This window comes from Danio rerio, chromosome 11 (genome assembly GCF_052040795.2).
Source record: "Danio rerio strain M-AB ecotype USA chromosome 11, GRCz13ab, whole genome shotgun sequence".
Lineage (NCBI taxonomy): Eukaryota > Metazoa > Chordata > Actinopteri > Cypriniformes > Danionidae > Danio > Danio rerio.
Window position 1 is genome coordinate 35,394,263 of NC_141031.1, and position 22,038 is coordinate 35,416,300.

A 22,038-nucleotide genomic window follows, 5' to 3' on the forward strand; every position below is an offset into this window, starting at 1 on the left:
TTTTTTTTAAACCTCAAAATTATGCATTTTTACTCAGAATTCTTAATTTATTTCGCAAAAAATTCAGACTTTCAACTTATATCTCGAAATTCTGCTTTTTTTAACTTAGAATTTTTAGTTTGTGCCTGACAAATTCAGACTTTTATTCTATATCTCACAATTCTGCCTTTTTATTCAGAGTTTATTTTACATCTGTCAAATTCAGACTTTTCCTTTACATCTTACAATTCAGCTGTTTTTTACTCAGTTCAGAATTTCCCTCTAACAAATTCAGACTTTTCTTTTATATCTGACAATGGGGTATATGCACACAGACTTTTTTTTATCTTCAGTCTGCCAGCCTCAGGGCTTTTGGTTAATTGTCATCCCATACAAAATCACAGCTTTTAAGATCTGGGGCCTCATGTACGAAGACTTGGGTGGAAATCATACTAAAACATTGCGTATGCACAACGCTGTAAATGTGCGTACGCAGAAAAAAATTCAGATGGATGAAACACTGCGTACGCCGAATCTCACGCATATTCATTTGTAAATCTGAATGAACGTGAAACTGAGCGTAACATGCACGAGCACAAAACCCCTCCCTGCCTCCTCCCCCGTATGAATATGCAAATGACTCTACTTTGGCAAAACCAAATGCAATGGCAAAAGCAAGCAAAAAGAGAAACTTTGAACAGAATGTGAATTGTAGGTGCTCCTTTCGGAGGTAGACCGGAGAAAAGCGGTGTTATTTGCAAGTTTGTTCTCCGGAATTAACAACAAAAGAAAAAGATTGAGTGGGAGAGTTTAGCTGATGCGGTTAACACAGTTGGGTCTGAACATCGCACTGAGTGAATTAGAAAAGAAATAGTGTGGTTTATAGGTGTAAAATGTTGCAGCTCCCACAATAGTCTCAGTGGCGTGCTCATAAGACGCATGTCATCATGTTTTGACATGTTCGAGCATGAACTAGGTTCGAATCCAGCGTCTGATGAACTCTTTCCTCTTTTTTCCCCCGCTACATATCAGATTTTGCCTACTTTTTATCACGAGAAAGACAAGTAGGAATAATTAATAAGTCTGTGCATCATATTTTATTTGCACATTTATTGAATGGAAATGTTTCTGATTCACGTATGCAAATTCATCTTCAGATAGTGTCTTTATAGAAATGTGCGTGCAGTAGATAGCTCAGATTACATTGGGAAAACAGGCGACCGCTGCAAATTGTGCTTTAAGGTTTAGCTGGTCAACTGTATGGTATGGAAACCTTATATACCTGCTAGATGAACCCGTCTTATACAGCTGCCTTTGCAAGGCTCAGACACTTTGTAGAGAGCAATTTAACACAACTGCCTCTAGGAGTCGCCAATGGAAATAAAACAGACACGCACAAAAAATGTGCGTACGCCAGCCATAGAGCTGGCGTGGAGCTGCGCACATTCCCACGTTCAGTTCATTGTTAGTAAATCCAAACGTGTGCGATTCTGAGTGTGAAACCTGGCGTACGCAAAGTTTTTGTGCGTACGCAGCGTTAATACATGAGGCCCCTGATTTCTTAAAAAAAAACAAAAAAACAGCGATCTTCACTGCCTGGCTAAGATACAATATAAAGTGGGTATTAAACCAAACCAGAAGCTCTGCATTAAATTATTTTTCCGCTCCATGTCTTCAAAATATGGAAATTAATTTTACCAAATGGAATTTCTGCGCTATGGTGCTACTGACGGTGCCTACATTTAAACGATCTTTCATATCTTTTTATGCTTTAACAACCAAATGGATGCTTATGTCTATTTAACTGAATGTATTGGCTGAAAAACACTGTGCATATAGCCTGTTCAGAGTTTACCTCTGACAGATTCAGACCTTTATTTTATATCTCGCATTTTAGCCTTGTTTCTCAGAATTCTGAGTTTACCTCAAATTCACACTTTTATTTTATATCTCTCAATTCTGCATTTTTTCTCTCTCAGAATTCTGAATTTATCTGACAAATTTAGACTTATTTTATAGCTCACAATTCTGCCCTTTCCCCCCTCGGAATACTGAATTTATATCTGACAAGAGCAGACTTTTATTTTATCCTCAGTATTCTTCATTAATTTATGTTCTGCAATTCGTAATTATTTTGTATATATTGAAGTTAAAATTAAATCTAACTTTAGTTTATATCTCGCAATTATGACCAGTTTATATGTCTTAATTTGGACTTTTTCCCTTTATTCTCAGATTTCCTAATTTATATCTTACAGTTTTATTGATTTATTTGACATTTTTCCCCATTTAACTCTGAGGTAATAGTTTACATCTTACAATTCTGACTGCTATTAAACTCAGCTTTTGCCAATTATCCCAGAATTGCAAGACAAGAAAAGCTGACTAACTTATGAAGCCTCATTCAATTACGGATTTACGCATTAGACTTTGATATCCAGAAATATCCCTGTTCACTAATACTGCAATCAATCTCTCTCCATGCCTACTGAGTGTAATTAGACAATAATGAGGAAACTGCTTTATGCTGGATCTCAAACTATGTGTTGACCTCAGCAACTTATAGTCCATTAGACAGCAAATAGCTCACAAGGCTGCTATAATAAAGCCTGCCTTCCATTTCAGAGACTGAAGCGTTGCATGTACAGCCGTTGATGCTAATTTTTGTGTCTCAGGTAACCAGCAACACATAACTGTGGCTATTGTAATTAAGAAAAACTGTACTAGCATTGCAAAATATTAATATTGTATACTACTCAGAGAATTATGTGAAGCATTCAAAATTAGTATGCCACATAACTTGTCATGTCGCATGTTTAATATAATATACAGACAATATATATTATATTAAACTTGACAATTATAACAGACAATTATCTTTAGGAAAAAAAGAAACGTATTGCATTTTAATCCAATTTAGTGTCGAACTGTTTTGACATTTGGAAGCGCAATTACATAATGTCAGTTGCTGCTCATCAAGGTGCATTGCATTGTGGGAGACATTATATACAGAATTTGTATCTTTTAATGCTGACTTTACATCTAACAATTCTGAGTTGTTTTTTCATTATTCATAGTTTATATCTCATAATGCTGACTTTTAATTTATGTCTTGGAATTATGACTTTTATTTTGTATTTTAAATGTCTGACTTTTATATATTGCCATTCAGACTTTAATTAAAATCTTGCAATTAAGACTTTTATCTTTATATTTTGTCCAAATTCAGCTTTTATCTTGCAGTTCTGACTTTTATCTAGATCTTGCAAGTGTGAGTTTTTTTTTTTTATTTGAGTTTTCATCATGCAACTTCAGAATTTTGTCCAACTAATTCTGACTTTTATCAATTGCAGTTCAGACTTTGATAAAAAATTTGCAATTGATACTTTTATTTTTATATTCCGTTTAAATTCAGTTTTTCTTACAGTTCTGACTTTTAATTTGAATCTTGAAAGTTTTTTTCCAAATTTAGTTTTCTTGTAACTTTCAATTTTCTCTTTAGAATTCTAATGCTGCATTTTGGAATTCTGACTTTTATTTTGTATTTTACATGTTTGATTTTTACACATTGCGGTTTAGATTTGATTAAAATCTTGCAATCAAGACTTTTATCTTTACATTTTTTCTAAGTTCAGTTTTTATCTTGCAGTTCTTACTTTTATTTTGCATTTTGAACGTCAGTTTTTTTTTCCGAATTGAATTTTCTTGCAAGTTTAACATTTTCTCCTTCGAATTCTAATATTGCATTAATTTAGTATTATGCATGTCTGACTTTCATATATTGCTGTGCAGACTTCGATTAAAATCTTGCAATCAAGAGTTTTATTTTAAATCTTTATATTCTCTCTAAATGCAGTTCTGACATTTATTTAGCAACTTTGAAATTCTCCTTAGAATTCTAACGTTGCATCTTGGAATTCTGACTTTAAGTTCATATCTTGCGATTATGAACTTTTTTTTCTACATCTCATCAAAATAAAGTTTTCTCACAAGAATTGCAGGAAAGACTAAATTGTAAAATGGTAACTGACTTAATTTTTTTCATTTATTTATAGCATTTCAAATGTACTGTATTGTATCATCGTAGAGTACAGCAAATACTTTTCTTATTTTGCTTTTTAAAATGGATTTTCCTTTCTCTTCTCTTCACCCTTGGACTTGCAGCTCTTGGTTATTTCTATAGAAGTATTTGTCATGACTTACCTCTAATTTGGCTCAAGAAACCTGACAAAAAAATTTGTGGTGCATCTGTGGACAGAGAGTAAGGAAAGCCATGCAAGAACGTTGAGTTCTGATATGGATTTAAAACCAAACCTTGCTGTACACCTGTTGTTCTGGGGTGTATTTGAAGTATGGTTGCATAATTGGAGGTTTAGCAGGTTAGTGGATCTATACAGACAAATCAGAGAAAAAGCTGCGCACGAAAGTTCATTTTTAGAATTGGGCTTAATACCGAACCTTAAGGTACACTTATGGTATTGTGCTAAGTATACAGTATATTAAATCTGCTTTGCATATTTAGAGGTTCAGCATTCTGAATTGTCTTTAGAGATGCCTTTTACAACACACACACACATACAGTAGTCAACATTTAAAGTGGATCAAAATGGTTATTCAATATTCTCCGAAAACTCTTCAACAAGACCCACTTTTGTCTTAAAATCCTTTTTGATAGACTTCAAATGTTGACTACTGTATATACAGCCTGATCTTACGAGGAAACGTAAGTATTTTACGTTTTGTCAGTTTAATGGCTAATTGGTACAAATTCGTATGAAAATGTACGATTTTATAAAGGAGGCGTAGCACCCAACCCCACCCCAAACCGTCATTGGGTGATGAGCAAATCGCACTAAATTGTACGAATTAGATCATGTGAATTCATCCGAATTAGCCACTAAAGCAAAAAGTTGCGAATTGCCATGAGTTTGCATTGGTGTATATGGTTTACAAGGACTCTCCATAGGCGTAATATTTTTTATACTATACAACCAGCCAATTCAAATGTTATCACTTGATTAATTGACCGTTTTAAATGGTTATCAGCTGATAGATATGGGCCAGTAGGGCCCTTCTGCACCTATTTGTAGGCTCAGAAGGTTGTTATCATCCATCCACATGGTTCATCAGCTATAGATCACATATGGCTGTGGCCGGAAGTTAACGAGAATTATTTATTAAATTTTCCAATAATTGTATTTTATTAACGTATACCCCAACCCACAGAAGGCCCCTACTGGCCCATATCTATCATCTGATAACCACTGATAACCCATTTATTCGAGTGATAACATTTGAAGCAGGTGATACAATACACGGGCCTTATATGGGCCTATAGCCACCCCTATACTCCTTAACCCAGGGGTTACCAAACTCAGTCCTGGGGGGCCGGTGTCCTTTAAAGTTTAGTTTCAACCCTAATCAGACCCACCTGTGCTAGCTAATCAAGCTCTTACTAGGCTTTCTAGAAACATCCTTGCCGGTGTATTGAGGCAAGTTGGAGCTAAAATCTGCAGGACACCAACCCTCCAAGACCGTGTTTGGACACCCCTGCCTTAACACAACCCTAACAAGAAACCTGTGGTTAACTTCAGAAGAGCCCGTTAAGTATGATGTAAAGCATTTGAATGAAGAGTACACAAGTCATGTCCTTGTAAACAACCTTAAGAGAGTACAACTAGGTCATCCTCATTATACAAGCCCTTGCAAACCACATAAACATGTACACACACAGAGAGAGACAGACAGAACAGATAAACGTAATTAGGTTTAGATTAACTAAACATTTAATCATAACCAAAGATATAAGAAAGAAGAAAACTGAGAAGAGCGACAAGCAGGGAAGTTATTTCAATCTGTGTGGCTTGAGGCTAAAGCACTCTTAAGAACCTCGATGTCTCTTGAAGGCGTTGTTGGTGTAAATGAAACAGACTGAACCGTGGCAGTGCGCTGATCAAGGAGAATCGGCTTGCAGAAAATAAAAGGTGCTTGTGTCACACACCACAGCCAGATCTGAGACGCAACCGCTGCGCTGTGTATTGTTATTTGTTGCAGTTGTGTCAAGTGTGTCGGCATGTCAAACTCATCACCACGTTTGAAAAAAAAAAAAACTAATTTAGATATGAACACAGTGTGTCTCTTTCACTTTCTCACAACAAACTACTTTTTTTGCCGTCTCTTTTTCTCTTACTGATAAACTCACGGAGTGGAAACTAAAGAATGGATGCAAATAAAGAAAGGAGAAAGTCTGGAAGTGCCTCCTTTGAAGCACAAAACAGAACAATGCATAAATAAATAAATAAAGGAACAAATAAATAAATAACAGAACAGACGCGATTGTGTCTTTACGGGAGATGAGAGAGGTGTTTTTTTTTCCCCGGCTCCCTGTGGAAGTTGTGCAGGGCGACCTGTGTTTAACGCACACCGCGGGCCAACGCTTTCTGATGACATAAATAGCCGATCATGAAAATAGTTTTCTTCCCCTTGGGTTTCTTCTGCTTCTTTTGTGATTGTGGCAGCTCATTTTAGTCACAATGCGGCAAAACTTTGGAAACATAACATATAACTGGAGTTCGTTTATGAGGACTGCTATTTCATTAAATTGCTGCGCCTGGGTTTAGATCAAATCCCAAAGTACACTGTGTAGGCAGGGCACCATTCTAATAACATAAATATACAGACGTATATATATTCATATATTCACTGTTTATATTCTCATTTTCCGTGATATGAGAATAGTGCACAGGGTCATTATGAGCATTATAAGCTAAACTGGATGAATAAAGCTACCAATACTGCTACAAATGAACTGTTTGGCATAGAAAAGACTCTAAAGGTTGTTTCAAAAGATTTAATTGCTCTATATTCGAAGCCTCTTTTGTTTTAGGTTGAAAATACGAAAACAACACACAGAGCAGATCATGAGTGAGAAATGCTAATCCTAAGTATAATTAATTTTTAATCTTAAAAAGTATTTATTCTTCTTTGTTAAATCTCACTCTCATCCTGGTCACATCACTAATTTAATCAATCTGTTTAACCTGTCCCATTTTGAGTGGAAGTTGAATCTGTGTTTTCCCACTACCTTAAAAATTAAATATCTTAGTCTGTAGTATTTATCTTTTCAACTCCTGTTTAATTCACCACCACCTAAACCTCACTCCTATCTGGGTCACGGCACCACTTTAACCCATATGTTCAACTTGTGGCATTTTGACTGAAAGTTGAATATTCGTTTGAACAGTACCTATGATGTTAAAGACCTCAGCCTTTAGTATTTACTCAGAAAACTCCTACTATTTTCACTTACCCTATATTTCACTCTCATCCTGGTCACATCACCAATTTAATCAATCTGTTTAACCTGTCCCATTTTGAGTGGAAGTTGAATCTGTGTTTTCCCACTACCTAAGAAATAAAATATCTTAGTCTGTAGTATTTATCTTTTCAACTCCTCTTTAATTCACCACCACCTAAATCTCACCCCTATCCGGGTCACGGCACCACTTTAACCCATATGTTCAACTTGTGGCATTTTGAGTGAAAGTTGAATATTCGTTTGAACAGTACCTATGATGTTAAAGACCTCAGCCTGTAGTATTTACTCGCATAAATCCTATTACATTCACCAACTCCAAAATCTCACTCCCATTTGGGTCACGGCACCAATTTAACCCATCTGTTCAACCTGTCTAACTTTAAATGGAGGTTGAATCTGTGTTTTTCCACTACCTAAGATGTTAAAGATCTTAGTCTGTAGTATTTATCAGTGCAACGTATGATTTATTTACCTACTCCTAAATCTCACTCCCATCTGGGTCATGACAATAATTTAACCCATATGTTCAACCTGTCCCATTTTGAGTGGTAGTTTAATTTTTGTTGGCACATTACTTATGATGTTAATAACTTCTATTACATTCACCTACACCTAAATCTTACTCCCCTCCGGGTCACGGCACCAATTTAACCCATCCGTTCAACCCGTGCCAATTTCAGTGAAAGTTGAATATTCGTTTGTGCAGTATCTGTGATGTTAAAGACCTCAGCCTTTAGTATTTACTTAGAAAACTCCTACTACTTTCACTTACCCTATATTTTACTCCCGTCTGGGTCATGGCACCAATTTAACCCTTCTGTTTAACATGTCCCATTTTTAGTGGAAGTTGAATCTGTGTTTTTCCACTACCAATGATGTTAAATACCTTAGCCTGTAGTATTTATCTGCACAACTCCTATTACATTAACCCCCATATGGGTCACGGCACCAAATTAACCACCTAATTTCTGCTCATCTTGCTTTGAGCAGGGTATTAATTCAATAATTGCATGGCTGTCACATCACTTAAAAATATCACTGGAAAATATCCATGAACCCAAACAATGGACATTTTTCGTAAAATGAGCTGCCCATAAACAATCTTTGTATTGTAAAAAGAAATTACACAAACTTTAGTCGTGTGTGGCTGTTTTTTAGTTTTCTTGTAGACAAAAACAAGTTGCTCAGCAAGTAGTGAACATGTCATGTAAGCAGTCTTTTCCAACACGTGTTTAAAACAACATAACCTGTCCAAATGCACAGCAGCGAGGCGAAGCAGAAAGCGAGAGCGGAAAAGTGAACCAAGAATGAAACCGAATGGAAATTAAACTCATAGAGTTTGAAGACTACTAAGGCATCAGTTGCCAAGTACAATATAAGCCCATGTATATTACAACACAACCATATATTAATTTAATAAAATACACAATATAGCTCTTGTACACGTAACAATTTGGCTCAAATGCACAGAAACTGCAGAAAAATCAATAAAAATATGTTGTTTTGATGTAAACACATTAAATTGGATACATTTTGCACATTAAAATGATATTGTGTATAAGTGACAATGTGAAGGGACATTTCCTTTTTTAAAATCTTTTTTTTTTTTGTCATCGTTGTTGATCGAAAATCGAAACAGTGTCCTTTGCAGTTTAATAAATATCTTCAACTGCATTTTCATCCTGTGCGCACCCTCCTTTTTTTCTGAGATTAAAGTTTTTCCACCTTTGTTTTTTTTTACAAAATGTATAAATATTTTCATTGTTATCTGGACACTATACATAAGTTCATATATTTATATATATATTTATCTATATGTATATATAGATATATCTTTTCACAGTTGAGGAAAAATGTCCCTAATATACAAGAGAGTGACTGTTATAACTTAACGTCGGACACGTGGAGAGTCACTTTAAAAGTAATGAAAAGCTGAAGACAGATGATCACAGAGGACCAATAAGTGAGAGTAACAGGTTCACCGTTCTGGAATGTTCCATATGTACGTATACATGGGGAGAGGACACAGTTTTACACGTGACTAGAAATGACAGGTGAAGAATGGTTACATTTCATAATCAACCCTCCCCACCCACCCGAAAGATTCACACCCACTTAAGAGTTTGCTGATATCGTTTGCACTTCTTATGCTGATATTACAAAGCCAATAAAAGTTAAAGAGAGAGTCTCTGTCTTGATGTGGTCCAACAATTCTGGGTGTCCGACGCACCCCAAACCCATTTGACTAGCGATTGTCAGAACAAACCATATTTCGTCCACCCCTTCCCCTTCATAAGTCCCTGGAGGAGAAGGATGGGACGCTCCATCTATGGGTCAGTGACAGAAAGACGTCACTTTAGGAAAGAGTTTGAAGCTGGTGGGCACTTGAAGAAGAAGAAAAAGCTCACAAGAAGCCAGAAGCAGCACCTTCTGCAACTCCAAAAGAAACTCCCTTGCCCCCAAAACACAACACGGCGTCCGGACGAACAAAAGCAAACAGTTTTTTTGCTCCTTATGTTTATTTGTCCAGGTCTTCAAGTACGCATGTTTTTTTTTTTGTCCTTGAAATATGTCCCGATTTCCACTCGCACTCTCTCGGAGAGCGTCTCGACTTGGTCCATGTTTCCTTTTGCTCAAAGTGCGTTTTATTTTCTGATGGGGGTGTTTTCATTTCCCCGACAATCCTGCAGGAGTTTGTCGATGTCTCTGACCACCTGGTCTGCGTCCATGGTGCTCCGTCCCATCTCTCCTCCACCCTGCTCTAAGACGCAGTCCATCTCCACCGCTGTCTCCTGGCTGATCCGCGAACGGGCTTCAGCCAGGACTTTAGCCACGGGATCAGAAGGAGGCAGTGTGGAGTAGCCCTGCTCTTTGTTCTGCTTGTTTGGGGAAATGTACTGTCCATCTGGGGGTCCGTAGTGACTAGTGCTGGGTTTGCCTTCGGCTCCGTCGCCCATGCCTTTGGCCGAAGAGCACGGGGATCCTGTACTGCAGCCTTTGGTAGGGCTACATGAGGCAGATGGGACCTCCTGCAAGAGCGGGCTGAGGGCACGTTTAGTCTTTAGATAGGGTTTAACGTTGGCCACCAGGATGGTATGGTCCCGGCGCTCCTTTCCGAATGTGCAGAAAGTTTTTTTTCCATTGGGGTTGCAAACCGTTTCGTAAGTCTCAGTCTCCACAGCGACCGCCTCCATGCCAGCAGGGACGAAGAGGTTGGTGCGGTAGTCCGAACCCTCGGCTTGGGGAGTTCCTGCTCCTCCGGCGCCTGCGGGAAACTGAGGCATCCAACAACGGTCCGAGTGACCCAGCACTCGACACTCCTCCGTGCAGTTCAAACAATCCTCTTCTGGAAAGAGAAAGAGAAACTGATTAATTTAGCTGGAATTTCAGCAATAAAAATCTGACTAATTCTGAATAATCAATTTAGGGAAAGAGTCACAAATTAAAGGTGTTTCATCCCATTTGACACAAAATGAAAGATTATTTGTCTCAAATGAATAAATCTGTAATCAGTGCAAAACAGCTTGACATAACGTAACACTTGAGTCAGTGTTTTCTGCACCATTTTCAGCTGAGCTGAATCACCAGAGCCGCTTCAAACAAAATCCAAATTTATCCAAGTTGAGAATGCTAGCCTGCAGTCTAAATTGAAATTGGCGAGTATAAAAGACATGCGCACACAACAAAAGGAGTAAACTGATTTACATTCAAATAGATGGGCTGTTAGAGGATTCTGACGGTATGATAACTTTGGATAAAAATATCAGTTTGACAGTATGATGATTACTGCTATATATATATATATATATATATATATATATATATATATATATATATATATATATATATATATATATATATATATATGTATATGTATATATATATATATATGTATTGTGTTCATAGGGGGAAATGTTATTGTTTTTTTACCCAGACATAAAAAAAAAAAATATATATATATATATATATATATATATATATATATATATATATATATATATATATATATATATATATATATATATTTTTTTTTTTTTTTTTAATGTCTGGGTAAAAAAAACAAAAACATTTTCCCCTATGAACACAATATATTATATTTTGAGAAACTTTTAAAATACTTTAGTGCAGTAAACATGTCAGGCTATATAATTTAAATAATTCATTCACTTCTGCTGTCTTTATTAGTTTCATAAACACATATTTCTTTAGAATTTAAAACAGCATTTTTGGATATCTTTTCTGCTGGAGATACTGTTGAAGTAAATGTAAAATCTCACATATACCTTAACAGTATATAGCAGATAACGTTGGCAGTTAAAAACCTTGACTTTTCCAAACCGCGATATACCTTGAAATCTGTTATCATCCCACTACATTCAAATGACTTGTGTTTATACAAATGATGGTGCTTTTACTGAACCACTCATAAAGACTTAATCAAACTTTATTGTGGCTATTATTATTATTATTATTATTATTATTATTATTATTATTATTATTATTATTATAAATATAGACTTCTAATCAAAAATTTTGGTCAGTAATGTTTTCAATTCAGCAAGAACACATTAAGCTCAAAAGTGACAGTAAAAACTTAGTTTTATCTGATAAGCCTGAAAACTAGAACCATTTCCTCAAAATATTCATTATTTTTAAAATTGATAGTAATACTTTTAAATGTTTCTTGAGCTCCAAATAATAATAATGATAATAAAAAATTAGACTGATTTCTAAAAGATCACATGACACTAAATACTTATGATTTATAAATAATAAAGATTCAGTATTGCCATTAAAAAAATAACGTATAAAAACAAAACTACAACAAAGTAGGAAAGTGGGCTTTTTACATTCATTTTAAATGATAGGAAGAAAGGGCGGCATGGTGGCTCAGTGGTTAGCACTATCACCTCAAAGCAAGAAAGCCACAGGTTCAATTCCCGACTGGCATTTCTATGTAGAGTTTGCATGATCTCCCCGTGTTTGTTTGGGTTTCTTCCGGGTGCTCCGGTTTCCCCCACAGTCCAAAGACATGCGCTACAGGTGAATTGAACAAGCTAAATTGGACATAATGTATGTGTGTGAATGTGAGTGTGTATAAGTGTTTCCCAGTATTGAGCTGCAGCTGGAAGGGCATACGCTGGGTTTTCTCTGCTATGGCGACTACTGATAAATAAACCCAACAGGCACAGAATGTCAACAGGACGTCAGATTGACGTTGCACCCCAACGTCGTGGGGACATTGCTTTTTGATAGGAAATGAAAATCTGTTGATGTCAGAACTCAATGTCAGACAGACGTTGGACTTTGATCACTTTCCAACACAACCAAAAATCAACCAAATATCAACATCTAATGATGTTACAGCTTGACATTGTGTGGATGTTACCAATATGACGTCTATTAGGCATTGGATTTTGGTTGCCATACCTGACGAACACCAGATATCAACCATAAACCAACCAAATATCAACGTCATATAACATTGTTATTGGACGTTATAATACCATTGTCCTTATAGATGCTGGCAACGTAAATCTAACCTAATATTAACATCTTATGACAAAGCTGAAGGAAATTGAATGATAAAAGAAAGAACTTTTGTGAAACATCAGAAACTTACCCAACATCCTACATTATATAAACTCATGCTTCAGGCTCTCACAGAAGAGAATGGAAGCTATCTGGCTAAATAAGTGAGTTTTCTATGAACATGATCAAAAAGATGGCAGAGAATTACCCCGTTCTCTTCCATCATGCTCATGCATTCTATAATACATCCTCACCCTTCCTCTGAGCAGAACAACAACAGCTCAGTTTTGGCAAAAAGTGTGGCGCTGCAATCATAAATTTATGTCACTGGGCTTTGAAGCTATCCCAAAGCAGCCCTGCCATATCACAGAGCCAAGAGTCTAGTGTGTGTGCGTGTATGTGTGTGTGCGTCTTCCCTCCTTTCATCTCAGCTCAGAAGAAACCACATTTTGGATTATTGTGGGCTGTACTGATGGTGTGTCAAATGGGTGCAGGATTGTAGAGAGGATAAAAAAATAATGTATTTTAAAATGGGAAATGAAAGAAAGAGAGGAAAAAAAAAAGAACAAAAGGGAAAACATGAAAAATGAAAGTTTAAAAAAAAAACAAGGCGAACAGGAAAGCACAGCTGCTGTCCTGTGAATATAAAAGAGCTCAGGTAAAGCTGAGACCCGGGTCACAAACATGCACAGACCTCACACACCGGGACCCGTGCCATCGGTTCTATGTGCGTTCGACGAGAGAAGGGCAGTGATTTGAGCAGAACAAACAGAAGTCTTCCATCTATATTTAATTGTTTGATGATGTCTGTCTTTTGGGAGAGCAAAACAAGGAAACACAAACAACCTCATGAATTTATGAGAAGAAACATTTTCAATAATCTAGCAGTCATCACTCGCTCGTTTAAGACCCCAAAAAGTGTTTTGGAATAACAGATGAGATCAGGAAACAGCTCTAGCATCAACAGAGAGATGAGCTGCATTTAACTTATAGATTTCCTGAACGCTATTAATCTCTCCTTCCCCTCAAATGCTTCATGATCAAGTGAAATTATCCTTTTTGTACATTTGCCTCTTTTCCCTCTATTTAGCATTGCTATTTACATTATTTATTATATTATTTTTTTATTTTTCTTATTATTTATTTATTTATTTATTTATTTTCCATTTATTTATGTTCCTTTTATTTATTTGTTTATTTATTTTCCATTATTCTTTAATTTATTTATTTATTTATTCTTTAATTTATTTATTATTTATTTATTTATTTTCCATTTATTTATTTATTTTCAATTATTTATTTATTTTTCCATTATTTATTTATTATTACTTTTTTATTTATATAGTATTTATTCATTTGTTTATTTTCCATTATTTATTAATTTTTCTATTTTATTTATTCATTATTTTTCTATTTTATTTATTCATTTTTTACTATTCTTATTTATATTTATTTATTTATTTTCCATTTATTTGTTTACTTTTTATTTTTATTTTATTTTTATTTATTATTTAGTTATTTGTTCATATTTAGTTTTATTTATTTATATTTAGTTTTATTTATTTATTTATTTATCAGCAAAAATAAGATCGAAGTTTTTTCTTTATAAGGTCCACTTTTTCTATTACGCTAAAATCATGCACTGAAAAAAATCCTGGTTGTCCTACATTTTAAGTTGAACAAATCAACTTTATGAGTCCACTGAACTTATATTATGTTAAAGTGACTTAAAACAGCTTGTGTAACTTAGAACACGATTAGCTTAGTTTAATAAGTTACAGTAACCTAAAACATACACTTTTAGGACTAATTGATCATAAGATGTTTTACAATGATCTACTATATTTCGCATTGCTTCTTTTTTCCCTTTCACTGAAATAAACAATAGGACACGGTAATTCATAAAGCCAGTTAACGTTTGTGAGCATTATTTTTCAGACAGATGTACTTATTTTCCATGGATGACATTTACAACGCGCATCGAAACACAATCAGGATATTCAGACTACAGATCCTTCTGCTTATTCAGTAAAAGTGCATCAATTCTCTGCGCTAAAGTGTTCATAGTTAAATTGATATCGGTGTTTACTTTTGCAGTGTTGTAGCCAATCGGTTTTCTTTCTTCAAGGCCAGGCGTGTATAAATGATGACCACTTGACCTTATTATCATCATTAATCATATTTTAAATTGCTCTTTCAGATGTTTCTCTGCTAAAGGCCAAGCCATGTCATGAAAAATGATCCTCTGCAACTCGGCTCCAGAATCCCTATTGTTCCAGATTTCACTGTGTGTGTGTGTGTGTGTGTGTGTGTGTGTCTGGCCAACAAAAGCCTATCTCTGGGGTTTCCTTCGGTTTGTTTCTGGTCTGTGGGGTTTCTGTTAACCTTGAAAAAAGTTTTCCAACTCCCCTACCCATTCTCAATGGTAACGGTACACTGCACCTGCCTCTCCTGAGGTCAAAATATGTCATTTGAACACACACACACACTCACACACAGACATCTGTGGTGCATCTGTGGACAGAGAGAAAGGAAAGCCATACAAGAAAGTTGGATTTAAAACCAAACCTAGGGGTACACCAGTTGTTCTGGGGTGTGTTTAAAATATGTGTGCATATTTGGAGATTCAGCAGGCTACATTTTGACTAATCAGAAAGAAAGTCATACACGATTGGGCCTAAGATCAAACCTAGGGGTACATATATGGTTTTGTGCTATATATTAAATCTGCTTTGCATATTTGGAGGGTCAGCATGCTGCTTCGTCTTCGGGGACGCTTTTAACAAGAGTGTGAGAGGACAGGGACAAGTACCATATAAGAGGGGAAAGAGGGAGCTTGACATTTAGCATGTGGTGCTCTTGTGTTGTGTGAGAGGAAGACAAGGGCTGGTCCTGAGTGGCACAAACTAGCATGCGTGACAAGGTGAGGAAGAACATGCTGTCCACTTTAAATAATGAGATCCACACACACACACATACACACACAGTGTCCTCGTCAGATCAGTGCAGGTTTTGAATGTGAGCTGCTTTCACTATTTTTTGCAGCTGTTTATCTTCTCTAAACATAAAGCGTGGGTTTGCATGCTAAACAGTGTCTGTGCAGGAATATCTTTCTATTTCACACTTCCATTTCACCTTTAGACACAAGACTAGCAAAACAAACTGTCAGTGGTCTAAATAAAGGACTATATTAAGTCAGCAAGGGAGAATTAAATTGATCAAAAGCTAGATAATTATTATCAGTGTTGCCGACTATTTTCATTGGAAAGGCGCTAAGCTCTGTCTAAAACGTTGCTAAATGTCGCTAGATTATGTCATACGTCAATTTGCATATTACTGACGTCATTATGTCCAACTGTTTCTGTTTATTTAACAGCCTGTGGTTAATAAAGGGGTATTTATTTTTGCACTATGCTTTATGTATGCATGTCAATTGAGCTAAATTCAATACCGTCTAAATACAGTATATCAGTATAGATGTGTAGTGAATTTGCAGTAATCTCTCAGACACAATAAACTCAGATAAATTCATGAAACTCTAAATAAGATATCTGTGATTGTGAATAAGAAAAGAATAAACGGTCAAATGAAATTGTTGAATATAAAACAAAGAAGATGCAGATCGATTTGACTGTACCAGGGAAATACCTCACACTCGCGGTGTTAAATCATTTGCTGTCGGTTGCTCTGAAGTGGGAGAGGGGCAGACGCCATCACCCGAGGCTTGTGGAGAAGAGTATGAATGGTACAGTACAGACACACGAGGGTCTACAAAAACCTCAAATAACAGCCACAAAAGTCTTTAGATTCATCGCTAGTCGCTTTTTTGAAAATTTGTCGCTAGGGGGGTCTGAAAAGGTGGCAACACTGTTTATTATATACAAGTGTATTTTAATAAACTATGTGCACTTGAACACATTTCAGCTTTTCTTAAAAATATAATAATTTTCAACTATTTACAGACTGGATTAAATTAATTTTTTTTTTTAGAATTTTAAAATCCGTCAGGGTTGCTCGATTATGGGATTAAAAAACATAATCACAATTATTTTTGGTCATAATTGTAATCATGATTATTTAAAACAATATACAGTTGAAGTCAAAATTATTAGCCTTCCTGCTTTTTTTTTATAAATATTTCAAAAACAGATTTAGGAATTTTTTGCAGTATTTCCTATAATATTTTTTTTCTTCTAGAGAAAGTCTTATTTGTTTTATTTTGGCTAGAATAAAAGCAGGCTTAAAAAAAACTATTTTAAGATCAATATTATTAGCCCTTTTAAGCAATATCTATATTTTTTGAATATCTGCAGAAGTAACTACTGTTATGCAATGACTTGCCTAATTACCCCAACTTGCATAATTAACCCAATTAAGCCTTTAAATTGCACCTTAAGCTGAATACTAGTATCTTGAAAAATATGTAGTCAAAATTACATGCTGCCATGATGGCAAGGATAAAATAAATCAGTTATTAGAAATGAGTTTTTAAATCTATTATGTTTAGAAATGTGTTAAAAAATCTTCTCTCCATTAAACAGAAATTAAAGGAAAAAGGGCCGCTAATAATACAGGAGGGCTAATAATTCAACTGTATTTACAGGTTTTTTCCTCCCTGTAAATAAGGAAAGGGAAATAAATATAATAGAATAAAAATATAAAACAAGCTGTGCTTTAAGCATCTTCCCTGTAAGAAAAAAACTTTAATTATAGCTACAAGAGACGTTCAGTCAAGAGCAGTGAGTGATTTTGTCCTTTTGTTGTTTGATTAATGATAAAAACAGTCGGCAGCAGGAATATTGCGTGCTGTCACTTTAAGAACAGTACGGTTCTGATTTATGGTTTCACTTTCACATGTCCTTTGATCCTCAACTCGTTTGTTTATTAAATAAATGAGGGTTAATGTGAATAATCACTGAACACTGCGTTTTGACCCAAATTTGCATGTATTTGACTATTAAAGTGCTCTTATTAGGATGAATAGACGTGTGTTCTGCTCATCTCTGAGTCTGAGTGCATATACATAGCAGCATGCGATTTCTTTCGCGCTTTTCAAAACATGAATGATTTGAATGTTCGTCAACAAATGATAGCATGCCGTGCTACAAAAGTTACATATCAGCACATGCTTTTAGTAATTTTCATGTGAAACTGAGCTTTGCAGAGCAACTAATGTATGGAATATTATTTCATTATTATTTCATCTCAATTAACGTTTTTACATAATCATTAGGAGCTAAAATTGAAATCGAAACTGAATTTCAATTAATTGCGCAGCCCTTAAATCCATCAAAAAAGAGCTCTGTTGTTTTGAATGATGATAATATTTCACTGTTTTACTGTATTTTTCCCATGAGAAAAGCTGCCTAGTTGAACATAAAATGTTTCATTTCATCAAAATCATCTACAAACCATACCAACCCCAAACCTTTCAAACAGCACATCAAGTTGAAACAAACAACTGAAATATGTAGCCAAGCAAAGGAAGCAAGCAAACCAGACTTGCCTTCTCCAGCATGTTCACGACCAACTGCTTGTTGAATGGAGGCACAATAAAGCATAAATAATCCACGCTGACACATCTCCATGCAACCAGTGAGGAGGAACCAATCCTTCAATAGATTATTCATGCCTGGGTGAAACAGGTGACCTTGAGTCTTGGCAGGGTCGCCATGACTAACAATAAGACATGTGACACCGACTGAGGCCACTAATTCGACGCCAGATCTGAAGCAGGAGGCACGGTGTGAATTATTGCCACCCCCAACGCTCCTCGCACAGTCAGCACACAAGGTTACAAGCTGTTTTGGGGACACTTTTATATAACTGTATTGTATGACTGGCTTGTATTTCCTGACAGTTCACGCAAGGGTCTGTTTTCTGAATGACTGTATGATCAACTGTATGATCTCCTCAGGTCAGGAAGAAGTTCTTGAAGACCCTCCAAATGCAAAAAGTTCATACATAACTAACAATACCCCTACACTCTCAGAAATAAAGGTACACGAGCTGTCACTGGTGTGGTACCTTTTTAAAAGGTACACATTTGTACTTAAAGGGTCCATATTGGTACCTCAAAAGAATATATTAGTCCCTAAAATTTTTCAATAGGAACACTTTTGTACCTTCTAGGAACTAATATGTACCCTTGAAGTATTAATATGGACCTTTAAGGTACAAATTTGTACCTTTTGGAAAGGTACCACCCCAGTGACAACTTGCATACCTTTATTTCTGAGAGTGTATCAGTCATAGGCCCTATTCAGAAGCCTATCAATCTGCTCTATGCATTGATATGCCAATTTGATGACCTCCAAATACTGTATGCAAACATTCATTCATTTTCCTTAAGGTTAGTCTCTTATTTATTAGGGGCCACCAGTGGAATGAACCGCCAACTATTTCAGTATGTTTTATGTCATTCCAGCTGCAATCCAGCCCTGGGAAACACCCACTCACTCTGGCATTCAAACACACTCATCCACTACAGCCATTTTAGATCATATAATTCACCTATAGTGCATGTTTTTGGACTGTGGGGAAAACCAGAGCACCGATTCGATTTTAGGCCCGATTCAGAATCAAATATTCGTCCATAGCTTTCTTCTTTCTTTGTCCACAAATGTATCTCAGATGTTCCTTTTATGTGTGTGTGTGTGTTCAAAAGACATATTTTGACCTCACAAGAGGCAGGTGATGATCCGAAGCAGGAGGCACAGTGTGAATTATTGCCACCCCCAACACTCCTCACGCAAAGTCAGCTCACAAGGTTACAAGCTGTTATGGGGACACTTCATTATAACCGTATTGTGTGACATGCCTGTGTTTTTTCTGACAGTTCACGCACAAATCTTTATATCGAATGGCTCAATGGTCAGCTCATCGGCTGCTCTGCAAGAATGTCAAATCAACTGTCCAATTATTATCGCAAGCAGAATCTCCGTATCTGTGCACCATTTACGGGATCCATAGACTTGAGTCTGAAAATGCGAGACTTCTGCTAGCACACCGCTCATCAAGCTAATGATGTGTGTATGACAAATCTCATTTTACTTTGCGGAAGTCCCGAAGGCAATGCAGCATACCCGAAACAACGCCACATTTAAGTGACAGTCCTAACAGAAGGTCAGCTCATTACATATTCACTACTTCCCTGGGAAAAAAAGGAGCTGAGATGTCATATATTGTGACTATAGTCACGCCTGAAAGGATTGTAGATACGGCATGGCTTGCTTAACAATGCCTTAAGGTTTTGATCTATTCACAATATTAGCACAACCTCTCACTTTCCAATGATATTTTCATTATAATCCTGGAATTAATATCACGCTGTTAGCAATTAGATTGTAGAGGTGACTGTGTATATTGAAATCATTAAAATGCATTGGGATCATGGATATGAGAAATAAAGATTGCCAAAAATGCTTATATTTGACTAACAATCACGTTATAAAATGTCATCATAACTTCAGTTATGCAATATAGTTTAATTAATGTCATAAATTTATACATATTACATCAGTTTCTTACCTCTACACTGCAAAAAGCAATTGGTTGAATTTACTTAAAAAATAAACTTGAATAAACCCATTAGTTTTTAAAGTGATTATTTGACTCCACTTAAAAAGTGAGCAATCTATGGAGTCAATCTAGGGCCATATATACTTGCAAAATTAAAGAGTTGTGCAAACAAAAAACTAGGTATTAAGCAAAAAAACATTTTTATAAAATAATTAATGCAAATCTCCAAAAATTGCAAAGTAATTTTTTTTGAGAAGTAAAAATGAATTTTGTTAACAAAAATAAAGAACGGCAAAAGGAAAACTAAGTTTTGAGAAATAAAAAAATAAATTTGCAAACAAAAAACATAAAAAGCAATAAAAAAGCTATATATATATATATATATATATATATATATATATATATATATATATATATATATATATATGTATATATATATATGTATATATATATATATATGTATATATATATATATATATATATATATATATATATATATATATATATATATATATATATAGAGAGAGAGAGAGAGAGAGAGAGAGAGAGAGAGAGAGAGAGAGAGCATATAGAGCATTGCCTTTACAAAAAAAGTCCAGTCAAAAGCAATAATACTTTTCTTTTTATTTGCTTTTTTGAGTTTCAGTTTTTGACCCTGATTTGACAAGAGTCAAGAGTCAAGGGAACTTGGGCATTTAAGACAGGCCCGAACCTGCATTTTTGGAGATTTGCATTTATTTATTTATTTTTTATTATAATTAATTTTTGGTTTGTAAAACTTTCTTTTCTTTTGCAAGTATATATGGCCTTAGATGAATTTACAGTGATCTTGTTGCTTAAAATGGTCTAAAAAAAGGAAATATGTTTAAAAAAACTCAACTCAAAAAAAGTCAGCTTTTGCCTTTAAGGCAGTGGATTTACTGACTTTAGGAAGAGTATCTAATTACTTTAGAAAATGTATATTTTATTATATTTATTTTTGCCATTTTTCTTTAATATGGTGTCATAATCACCAGTAATCTAGAATTTGCAGATTTGCTGAAGAACTACAAATCTGTCGCTTGAACTTCAGATCCCATCATGCACTTCACTTACAGTAACCAAGACTCGGCATCAATGTGTCTGTCTGCTGTGTTTATATTCGAGTTTATATATGAGTTCACCTGCTCACTCCTGTCCTTGAAGGAGGCTCCAGGCTTGACTGAATCTGGAATCTGGGCCAGGTGTGTGAGTGATGTGCATGATGGGAGTTGTAGTTCAGTAAGTAACTAAGTAAGTAAGTAAACTTTATTGTCCTTAACAGGAAATTTGTTATGGTCATCACCATATTGCTGCAGACATATATAAAAACAAACAACAAAAACAATACAAAATACCGTAAGTACAATAATTATAATGATAATTAAGATAAACTACCAGAGGGAAGCAGTTCATAATTTAGATACAAAAAAAAAATGAGTTGGATCATTTAGAATTCTTTCCACCTCTTTAAGTCTTTAAGAGGTGCATCAGATTTACACTGTACAGATAGGTTGTCAAACCACGCTGTGATGTCATACCTGCCAATGCTTTTAAGATAAGCTTTATAAAACAACATCATAAGCTTCTTGTTAACTCCAAAGAGAAGTAACCTCTGTAAAAAATACAATCTCTGGTGTAAACAAGAAAAAAACTCATTCTATGTGTGT

At 35.3% G+C, this 22,038-nt stretch overlaps 1 protein-coding gene and 1 long non-coding RNA gene across 4 annotated transcripts in view; one reads left to right on the forward strand and one right to left on the reverse strand.

Moving 5' to 3' along the window:
• Positions 1-3,672: 3,672 nt before the first annotated feature.
• Positions 3,673-8,813, forward strand: LOC148679636 (uncharacterized). Its single transcript, XR_015944904.1, has 3 exons — positions 3,673-4,559; positions 6,034-7,090; positions 7,415-8,813. It is a non-coding gene; the product is annotated as an uncharacterized LOC148679636 (long non-coding RNA).
• Positions 8,430-22,038, reverse strand: part of pcdh17 (protocadherin 17) — a 147,296-nt gene continuing 133,687 nt past the window's right edge. The window contains exon 5 of one of the 3 annotated variants that reach the window (XM_087272540.1): positions 8,430-10,643. In XM_087272540.1, the coding sequence (XP_087128666.1) occupies positions 9,943-10,643 (701 nt within the window). In that variant the 3' untranslated portion in view covers positions 8,430-9,942. 3 annotated transcript variants of the gene reach the window in all.